At 41.3% G+C, this 11336-nt stretch overlaps 1 protein-coding gene across 2 annotated transcripts; it reads left to right on the forward strand.

The window, feature by feature from the left end:
- Positions 1 to 3704: 3704 nt before the first annotated feature.
- On the forward strand, positions 3705 to 9325 carry LOC117352602. 2 transcript variants are annotated; one of them, XM_033929153.1, is made up of 2 exons: positions 3705 to 6579; positions 6920 to 9325. In XM_033929153.1, exon 2 carries the CDS (start codon positions 7475 to 7477, stop codon positions 8447 to 8449), a length of 975 nt encoding a protein of 324 aa, XP_033785044.1. In that variant the 5' UTR covers positions 3705 to 6579; positions 6920 to 7474; the 3' UTR covers positions 8450 to 9325. The 2 variants fall into 2 exon arrangements, with proteins under 2 accessions (XP_033785044.1, XP_033785045.1); XM_033929154.1 differs by having other exon boundaries at positions 3705 to 4221; positions 6411 to 9325.
- Positions 9326 to 11336: the final 2011 nt, after the last annotated feature.

Consider the following 11336-nt stretch of genomic DNA (forward strand, 5'->3'; position numbering starts at 1 on the left):
ACCAGAGAATGCTGCATCTCAGAAAGAATGGTAATGGCTACAGGCTGGAACCCAAATCCTACTGGCAGAAGAAGGGGCTAAGTCCATGCCAAGGATGAACAACTGCAAGGGATGGGGGATCCTAACCCTTTCCAGCAGAAACTTTAGTTATAATGAAGATTGTAGAACTTTCATGGGAATCTTCATCTCTGACCAGCAGAGATTAAAAAAAAAAAAAAAAGCAAGGCTGTGGTGGTGGCAAAAAAAAAAAAAAAAGAACAGAAAAGCAGCAGCAGCAACTGCCAACGAGAATGGCAAAAAAGGCCTACATTGTACATACCTAGTCATCCACCGTAAAAACTGTTGAGCACATTGGCAGGAGCCCCATCCCCCACTGAGTGAAGAACTGAGTAAGGCCACAGTGGTGGGGAATAAGGTCCCTGCAGGCAAATTTAATCAATCAGATTGAGAACCAAATTAGTTTATTGATAAGGTAATTTTATGCTTCTAAAGAAGCATCTTTACTGGCAAATAATGAGGAAAAAAAAACTCAGAAAGGGACACTTTTCAAAGTAACAGTAACCAAAAGAACAATTTCCAGCTTCTGGTCCTGATCTGCAGTTTTCCTGATCAGGTCATATTTCTTGTTTGATGCAGGATATAATATATTTTGCTGCCATGGCTGTCATATTCCCTTTCTTCTCCAAATCTCCCCCCCCCCTCTAGAATTATACAGTGTTTTTCCTGACCATTCCTGTGCTTTTTCTCTGTTCTTCTGAGAAACTTGTATTTATATATATATCTATCTATCTATCTTTATATTTTCCACAGTTTATAGGAATATAAACAGAATAGGAATAGGAAATGCATTTCTATTTTTCCAGAATTGCATTGTGAGCAAAGACTTCCTGGGGCTTTCAGTTCAGTTTTGTCTGTCTCCTTATATCTCTAGTCTATGGTCACTTAGGACTCCTTTTATAAAGGTGCGCTAGCATTTTTAGTGCACGCACCGGATTAGTGTGCGCTATAGTGCACGCTAGCCAAAAAACTACTGCCTGCTCAAGAGGAGGCAGTAGCGGCTAGCGTGCACTATCCGCACTTTAAGGCCCTAACGCACCTTCGTAAAAGAAGCCCTTATTCTAAATGTGGTGGTGCGTTAGGAAGTTGAAGAAGCTGCACGAACAAATGTGTTGCAAAGTGCTCACAGCCATTTCCAGATATCTATGGTTTCTGTTTGAGTACCTAGCAGCACTTGCCTTTTTTATGACAGAATCACCACAGAAACAAAGCTACAAATGGTGCAAAACTTTGAGCATCCACCGTTGTCAGACATTTCACAATGCCACAGATGAAATGGAACACGTGACCTCTGTAAGTCTTGCAACACAGAGAACACAGTCATTTGTTTTATCTCTTGATTGAAGGGAGATCAATGAAAGTGAAAATATTCCTGAAGAAACACCCCGCAGAGTAGACTGATCCAGTTTTTCAGGAAACTTTGGAATCGGGCATCCAAAATGACTATTGTTAAGATGCAGCAGAATGAGGGCTGTATCGAGGTGGAAGAGGACATCTTCTTTCTCAAAGGTCCCACATCAACAAGAGGGCATCCGTTGAAACTCAGGGGTGGGAAATTTCATGGTGACACCAGAAAATATTTCTTCACCGAAAGGGTGGTTGATCGCTGGAATAATCTTCCACTACAGGTAATTGAGGCCAGCAGCGTACCAGATTTTAAGACAAAATGGGATTGGTACGTGGGATCTCTACATAGGGGAAGATAGGGGTCTATCATTAGTGTGTCATTAGACTAGATGGGCCGTGACCCTTTTCTGCAGTCAGTTTCTATGTTTATGCTTCTATGTTTACTTTGACAAAAGATGAAGAACAGAAGCATTTTGTTCTTTGGATAGGGTCTGCATCAAAGGCAGCTCTTATGTCATAGATTGTTGGTTATTTGTCAAGTACACAAGAATTACAATATAGTGATAAGCTTAGTGGTAGATAAAAAAACCCCCAAAATAAACAGCGAGGTAGGGTAACCCATAAACTTTGTTTTAAATAAAATTTTGTGTGTTTTTTCATTTTTATTTAAAAGGAATAAAAATAGCCTTGTGGACAAACAAAATTTGTTATTTATTTATCTATTCAATTTTCTATACTGTTCTCCCAAGGGAGCTCAGAACAGTTTGCATGAATTCATTCAGGTACTCAATCTATCTAATATACCTGGGGCAATGGAAGGATTAAGTGACTTGCCCAGATCACAAAGAGTAGCGTGGGTTAATTTTTTTAGCACCATATATGTTAAGCACATTTTTTCCAAGGTTTCGTGTTACTTCACGGAGTGCCTGGTAGTACAGAGATTTGTGTCACTGTTATTAAGATCCCATGTACCAACAGGGCAGGCTAGACTTATGTTAATGCTCCTTCAGACCATCCATCACTGGCAAAAAAAACCTTCTTTAAATATCGTATTAGATTATTTTAATTGTGTTATCAGAAAAGATATAGTGGAACTAGAAAAAGTTCAAAGAGCAACCAAAATTATAAAGGGGATAGGATTCATCTCTCATAAGGAAAGAAAAGTGACACCTAAGGGGAGGTCTGATTGAAATCTACAAAAACCTGTGCGGTGTAGAACAGGTGCAAGTGTATCCATTTTTAGTCCGTCAAAAATTACAAAGAGTAGGGGACACTCAATGAAGTTACAGGGAAACACGTTTTTTTACTCAGACTTGTTCAACAAATCTATGGAGACAGGAGTGGTTCCTGGGGTTTGGAGGAGAGCGGATGTGGTCCCTATTCACAAAAGTGGTCACAGGGATGAAGCAGGAAACTACAGGCCGGTGAGCCTCACTTCAGTTGTTGGAAAAATAATGGAAGTGTTGCTGAAAGAAAGGATAATGTACTTCCTTGAATCTAATGGGTTACAGGATCGGAGGCAACATGGCTTTATAAAAGGTAAATCGTGCCAAACGAACCTAATTGAATTTTATGATTGGGTGACCAGAGAGCTGGATCGAGGACATATGCTAGATGTAATTTATTTAGATTTCAGCAAAGCCTTTGATACAGTTCCTCATAGGAGACTGTTGAACAAACTTGAAGGGCTGAAGTTAAGACCCAAAGTGGTGAATTGGGTTAGAAACTGGCTGTCGGACAGATGCCAGAGGGTGGTGGTTAATGGAAGTCGCTCGGAGGAAGGAAAGGTGAGTAGTGGAGTCCCTCAGGGTTCGGTGCTAGGGCCGATCCTGTTCAATATGTTTGTGAGTGACATTGCTGAAGGGTTAGAAGGAAAAGTATGCCTTTTTGCAGATGATACCAAGATTTGTAACAGAGTAGACACCGAAGGATGAGTGGAAAATATGATAAAGGATCTGCAAAAGTTAGAGGAATGATCTAATGCCTGGCAACTAAAATTCAATGCAAAGAAATGCAGAGTAATGCATTTGGGGATTAATAATCGGAAGGAACCGTATATGCTGGGAGGTGAGAAGCTGATATGCACGGACGGGGAGAGGGACCTTGGGGTTATAGTGTCCGAAGATCTAAAGGTGAAAAAACAGTGTGACAAGTCTGTGGCTACTGCCAGAAGGATGCTGGGCTGTATAAAGAGAGGCGTAGCCAGTAGAAGGAAGAAGGTGTTGATGCCCCTGTACAGGTCATTGATGAGGCCCCACTTGGAGTATTCTGTTCAGTTTTGGAGACCGTTGTGATACGTATGGGACATACCTGTAGTCTGAGAGTTGTTTTTTGTAACAATGACTGTTTAAGAAACCATCTGCCATGCATAAAAGGATCCTAATACGGAATAACAACTTTCTTTTTTTAAAAGGGGAACTAGAGTTCAGAAAGATAACTTGCACCTGGCAAGACAGGATATGGATGATTCAATCGAGAGAAGGGGGGGGGGGGAAAGACAGGATGTGCATAAATGGTTAGTGAACTTGTCTGTGATATGTTCATGTTTGAACACATAGACAAACCGGACCCTGACCATAACTTGTCTGTGAACACGTAGACAAACCGGACCCTGACCATAACTTGTCTATATGCTCATGTTTGAGCACAATACATGAACCGGATCCTGACCATAATTTGGGCATAAAAGGACAGGCAGAACTCAGTGGAATCAGGACTTCTCCACTGCTGACGAGCCGTGTGATGCTGATATGAAATGAATGCGCTGCCTCTGATAGTCGCTGGTCCTCCGATATCAGGGTGATGATGCAATATATGGTAACAAATTATTGATTCCTTACTGCATGATTTCATTATTATAAAATTGTATGAATAAACCTATATTATGCTTTCAGTCATCTGTGTATGCTATTAATTTTCCCAGTCAGAGAGCTGGTGAGGGGAAGGGAAAGTGGGATATAGCTTTACCCTAAGAAAAATAGCAATACATTAATTGGCGTAGTCGGCAGGATCTCCCTAAATAAGACCGAACAATGTTCCGGCGTAAGGAGAAATCTAAAAAAGAACCTGCAGGGATACCTGGCTGGACCGGGGACCCATATGAAATAATAGCGGCAGAAATGGCCAATCATGGATTGGCGGAATCATGGGATAAGGAATTAAGGGAATTTGAACCAAAGAATGTGGTACATGTACTTGAAACAATCCCTGTAAAAACAGGTGAAGCAGTTACCCTGGCTCGAAGGAGTTGGGTGTTGGCCTCTGCATACCGTGGGGTGCACAAGCGGTTGCAGACGGCACTTAAACCAAAGAATGGTGTACAAGTACTTGAAACAATCCCTGTGAAAACAGGTGAAGCAGTTACCCTGGCTCGAAGGAGTTGGGTGTTGGCCTCTGCATACCGTGGGGTGCACAAGCGGTTGCAGATGGCACTTAAAGAGAAAGGGAGAGTAGAACAGAGTAAGTTAGAATTAGAGGGACGGTGTCTGGTGCTGGAATGTAATAGTAAATTATTAAAGGATAAACTGGAACATTATCAGGATGTAGCAGAAAGAGCAGCTTTAAAAGTGGCACAAAATAAGTATAAAAAAAGGAAAGGGAGGATTAAAAGGGGTTGGGATGATTGCCCCGGGGACCCCACTGTCCGGACCCTGAAATAGACCCGCCATCTGTAATAAAAAGAATGCAGCCCATTACAAGAAGGAAAAGAGGGCTTCTGTACGCTAAGATCAGCGTAGTGAGAGATCAGAGTTTGCATAGCTAAGGGATTCTTGCTGTGTTGAGAACAATAGAGATAACTTTTTTTTAGTGTTTAGACGACCATGTGGGATTGCATCCCAGTAAGAATAAAGAGTGAATTTTTCAAACACAGGTATCGATTTATGCTGTTGTAAATATTAGCTAGCAGAGGGATTTCAAATGTAGTAACTTGCAATTACCTTGTTAGCAGCAGGAGGATTTTTAGATTTTTAGAATGAAAACTTTACGAGCACACATAGGGAAGAGTTTTTGCAGTGTAGATCTGTGCTGTTAAGAACAATTAAGGTATTTTAGTAGTTTAGGAGCTGTTTGTCTGAAACTTCTGTACGAGAATGTAGCCTGAATTTTTTCCCTTGTTTATTAGAATGTTGAAAGAAAGGTAATGCAAAGTATGTTAGAATAAGGAATGTGATTTGAGACAAATAATTTTGTCAAGCCAGATAGTTACGTGTTCTGGCAGTCGTAAGAGTGCCTGCTGGTTTATACAGCACATTTGTTTGAAGATAAGGTATGTGAAAGCCGGATCTCAGGCATGTTACAGTAAAAGAATACTTTTCTGAAAAGAAGAAAGATTTATTCTAGCAATAGATGCCATGCTTAAAAGAAATATTGTGTTTGTGACGGTGTGCAAAAGAAAAAAAGTTTCCTTGCCTTTATCTCAGTGTTTCAAATTAGTTTTGAATATGACTTTTTGTGCCCCTGCATGGTTTATAAAGTATTTTTAAAAGTATGCATTGCCCGAAATGTATGATTAGGGAGTAATTAAATTTAAATGCATTTTAAAATTAAATTGGGAAGTTTAAAATAAAAAGATTAACAAAAGTAGAGGTTAAGTACCTATACAATTAAAATAAATGTGAAACAAAAGGCTTGTTAACCTTGTTACCGGAAAAGAATAAGTATAATAAACTTTTATGTAAGTGGATAAATTCGGAATTGAAATTTTGCTTACTTTTTACAAGTAAGCTCTTCAGGATAGGAACCTAATAAAGAATATGGATTGAGAATAATTCCCTGATGTTAGGAAAAAGACAGTCTAATTTTACCATGTAGAGAATGTGTCTGCCTGTTTAATCTGTGTGTTTTGTGTTTCAGGAAAAAAAAACCTTTTTTGAATCTTTTCAACAATTCAACACAGAGACGGTGACTCTGCGATACAAGAACTAGTCATGTTTAACAGAGGGGAAAATGTTTCATGTGTTTCTTTTCTTTGTTCTTTTATTAATGAACATGTGCTTTCCTTCCAGGATTTACACTGACCCGCAGTACCACATTCCACCACTAGAGCTGTGGAGAACACAGAGAAAAATTCCGAAAGAACATTATGGGCAATTGGTAACCAGATCCAGTTATGCCTCAAAAGGAATAACTGTCTTGGGAGGTGTGATTGATGCTGACTATCAAGGGGAGATTAGGGTAATACTAATTAACTTAGGTGCGGAGGAGGTAATAATAGCACAGGGAGAAATAATTGCACAACTGTTGCTAATTCCTATATATATAGCTCCGGTGAGAGAAACCACAGCCCCTACAGAATTGACGGTTAGGGGGGCAAAAGGGTTTGGGTCCACAAATACTGTAAATGTTGGGGCCAAAATATGGATTAGCAACCGAAATGGTCCCCCTCTCCCGCTGAAGTGATAGCAGTGGGACAAGACCGTACGCTCTTGATAATGAGGCCCGGTGTAGAAAAATGGGAATATGTCCCACAAGAGAAATGTTACCTACGGGAGTAATACTGTGTTTAATTTTACAGGAAACCCTAATCGTCCTATGTGTATTCACCGTCCTTGGTATCGTATCTTTGGGTCACGTAGAAGGATGGACTCCGGCTAGGCGTCTGGTTTTGAATGACAATGCTCGATTTCAATGGGGATGGAGAAATGCTGCCAGCAGACGACAACAGGAAAAGTTTAGTTGTGAAAAAGGACAGAGATGTACAATAGCTAACATCACAACTAATGTGGACATATGGAAAGGCCCTCTCAATGACAGAAGAGGTTATATCTTTTATGCCCTATATCAGAGTCAAGTAGTGGTAAATGTCACTGCCCATGTGTCACTTCTATGTTGATTAAAGACTGTGTTCCCAGAATTAAATACGAAACAGAAAGGGCAGGCAATACAAAATTGTAGCACCTGGAATGGAACTGTGTTGCATCTGACATTAGAAGACCCCAAATATTTTCTATGTACTAATGCATCTCTTATTAAGAATCGTACTACATGGGCAGATTTTATTATCTTTGTAAATATAGATTCTGCAAAAATTGATCCAGGGCAGGTTAAACGATTACCGTCAACATGTGAAATGGTGGGTCAGCATGCGGAACGAACACGTGTACAATTTAAAATTACCTTTCCTCCCTCTAGTCGATGTAGATATAGGAGAGCCTGGTATGATACTATTTTGGGAGGATTTGGAACTATTACCGGGACAATAAACAGTTATGATATAGAATCTTTAGCAAATAGGCTGCATAACGCTGGAAGTAAAATTAATAATGCTTTAACTATACAAGCTAATTGGATGCCTACTATTTGGTACCCAATGACACTAGCGGCTGGCGTGGATAATGATATGTTAGATCTTTTTAATGCTAGTAATTCTCTAACCTTCCTTATAGATACTAATATTACTCACATAATCAATTGGACTATATGTTCTTTGCAAACATTACAGCAGCAACAACAGAAAAATGTCTTTCAAACACAACTTTTGACAGCAAATGAACAAGTGTGGAGGACCGTCTTTTCTGATATAATCCGTGCAGGCCATTGGCTACAAATACCTAGTTCGGGGATAAGGTGTGAGGAAACCCTATGTCAGGGATATTTTACCATTTACAATGTAACCAAACAGAGTATAATGTGTAAATACATAGTGATGCCTTTACTAATTGGGTCAGCTCCTAATCAACACTTTTGGACCCCTACCTTTTATGGACAGGTGATAGATATGTATAATCGTACCCATGATTTAACTTTTTGTGATAACACTTTAAATGGAAAAGTTTGTAAATTGCAATTTGCTGTATATGAACCATGTTTATTGCAAAATACTGTAAACAAATGTGAATGGACTATTATGCCAATAACCTATAGGTATATGGTCGAAATAGCACCACAAGTAGTATGTGTAGTAACTGATCAACCAGTGATACCAGGAATGGCAGTGCCTTTTTCGGGATGTATTCATAACATTTCAGTATTACACTGGGAAAATGACACAACGTGGATATCATTTGGAATAGCACTAAATGGGATGTTTCAAATTGGGATTTAAATTTGACCAGATTTACCACCACTATTGCAGCAGACTCGATAGTGACAATAGGATCAGGAATAGCTGATGCTACTTCACATCATTGGTGGGATATATTTTTAGGATACTCACCTTCAGCCAAAACGACTCTGGATTGGATCATCCATCCTCTGTTAATAGTTGTTATTCTGGTAATAATTTTATCTATCTGGAGTTGTTATGTGGCATATGGCATTTGTTGTAAACAACAAAAAGTGATGATGGTTACATACAACACTCATTGTTAAGGACCGAATGTGATACGTATGGGACATACCTGTAGTCTGAGAGTTGTTTTTTGTAACAATGACTGTTTAAGAAACCATCTGCCATGCATAAAAGGATCCTAATACGGAATAACAACTTTCTTTTTTTAAAAGGGGAACTAGAGTTCAGAAAGATAACTTGCACCTGGCAAGACAGGATATGGATGATTCAATCGAGAGAAGGGGGGGGGGAAAGACAGGATGTGCATAAATGGTTAGTGAACTTGTCTGTGATATGTTCATGTTTGAACACATAGACAAACCGGACCCTGACCATAACTTGTCTGTGAACACGTAGACAAACCGGACCCTGACCATAACTTGTCTATATGCTCATGTTTGAGCACAATACATGAACCGGATCCTGACCATAATTTGGGCATAAAAGGACAGGCAGAACTCAGTGGAATCAGGACTTCTCCACTGCTGACGAGCCGTGTGATGCTGATATGAAATGAATGCGCTGCCTCTGATAGTCGCTGGTCCTCCGATATCAGGGTGATGATGCAATATATGGTAACAAATTATTGATTCCTTACTGCATGATTTCATTATTATAAAATTGTATGAATAAACCTATATTATGCTTTCAGTCATCTGTGTATGCTATTAATTTTCCCAGTCAGAGAGCTGGTGAGGGGAAGGGAAAGTGGGATATAGCTTTACCCTAAGAAAAATAGCAATACAACCGTATTTGGCGAAGTACATAAGAAGACTTGAGGCGGTCCAGAGGAGGGCGATGAAAATGATAGGAGGCTTGCGACAGAAGACGTATGAGGAGAGACTGGAAGCCCTGAATATGTATACCTAGAGGAAAGGAGGGACAGGAGAGATATGATTCAGACGTTCAAATACTTGAAGGGTATTAACGTAGAACAAAATTTTTTCCAGAGCTGGGCCCATGTGCCTAAGGCCCCACCCACAGTAGGGGCCTGGCTCCAGGGCCTATTCTGATTGGCCCAGGTGCCTCAGGCCCCACCTTTGGGCGGGGTTTCTGCCACCTGGGCCAATCCAGCCCCATTCTGGACCCGGCGGGCTTGGCACCCATCCGTCTGGCCAACGTTAAAGGTACGGGGAAGGGGTGGGGGTTGGGGTGGGGGGGTCGTGGGGTCGGCCAGGGGGGTCACCGGTCAGCAGGGGGGTCTGATTGGGGGTTCTGGGGGGGTAGTCATTGGGGGAAGGGGGGCAGGGATCCCTCCTGCCTGTATTGTAGTGGGGGGTGGGGGGTGGGGGGTAGGGGATCACCGGAGCCAGGAGGGCTTGGGCTCCCTCCTGGCCCAATCCAGTCGGGGGGGTCACCGGGGCCAGGAGGGCTTGGGCTCCCTCCTGGCCATATCGAGTCGAGGGGGGGGCACGATCGCCGGGGCAAGAGGGTTTGGGCTCCCTCTTGCCCTGATGTTGTCAGGGGGGGGGGGTTCATGGTTCGACAGGGCAGGAGGGCTTGGGCACCCTCCTGCCTGGATCATAGTGGGGGGGGGATTCTGTAACCAGTGTTGTTTTTGACAGACACTGGTTACAGAATCCAGGTTTTAGGTGAAGGACTGGCTCCTCTTTCACCTAAAAGCCCTTGTGTTGGACGTTTTGGGTTTATGCGTTTTTTTGGTTCATTATGAGCAAAAAGTGTAGACGTCGTGGGGGTGTACTTGTAGGTAGTGGTGATCTGGGCGTTTAGTAGTGGCAGGCCATAATCAAAACAAGGATGTTTGTTTTGGTTATGGACACTTTCCCTGCTTCTGCTTTGAACGTTTAAGGACTTAGGCCAAAAGGGGACTTAGACGGGTTTTTTTAATTATGCCCCTCCAAGCTCTTACAAGGAGTTGCTGAAAAGTTCTCAGCCCTACCAAGAAGGGAATGACATAAAACCATGAAACTTACAAGTTATTCCACATATTCACCCCTAAGTTCAACACACTTGGCACATCATATCTGAAGTTTCTGTAATCTTTCAAAAAAAATACTCTGATGTCTGGTTACTGAAATTCTGCTCTGCTGCTGCAATCACTTCTGAATCACTTGAAAATTGTCACCTTTTCAAACTATTTTTAAGGTTTGGAAACAGAAAATAGTCAAATGGAGCGAGATCTAGTGAGTAGGGTGGATGGTCTATGCACTGAATCCTAAACTATGTCAAAACATCCATCATTTTACCAGCCTTGTTAGCAGGTGCATTGTCTTGCAAAAAGATAACTCCTTTCCACAGCTTCCCTTCCCTTTTTTCTTTCAATGCCTCCTTTAATCTGCACAGTGAGTATCAGTAGTATTCTGCATTAACTATTTAGCCCCTTGGAAGATAGTCAGTCATTACAACACCTTCCTGATCTCAAAACATTGTGGCCGTGACCTTTCCTGCTATCTTATGGGTATTGAATTTCCTTGACCTTGGAGAACCTGAGTGCCACCATTGCATGGACTGTTGTATTGTCTCAGGATCATAGTGGTATAACCATGTTTTATCATCAGTAACTAGTTGTTCCAAAAAGTTGGCACCTGCTTGCTGACTAAATCAACTTGGAATTGTCCACTTGATGTCATTTCTCGTCAGCATTCAAACATTCGTGCACTCACTTGGCTGACAGCTTCTGCATACCCAGCTACTTATGGAT

The sequence above is a fragment of the Geotrypetes seraphini genome, chromosome 1, assembly GCF_902459505.1.
Source record: "Geotrypetes seraphini chromosome 1, aGeoSer1.1, whole genome shotgun sequence".
Classification (NCBI taxonomy): domain Eukaryota; kingdom Metazoa; phylum Chordata; class Amphibia; order Gymnophiona; family Dermophiidae; genus Geotrypetes; species Geotrypetes seraphini.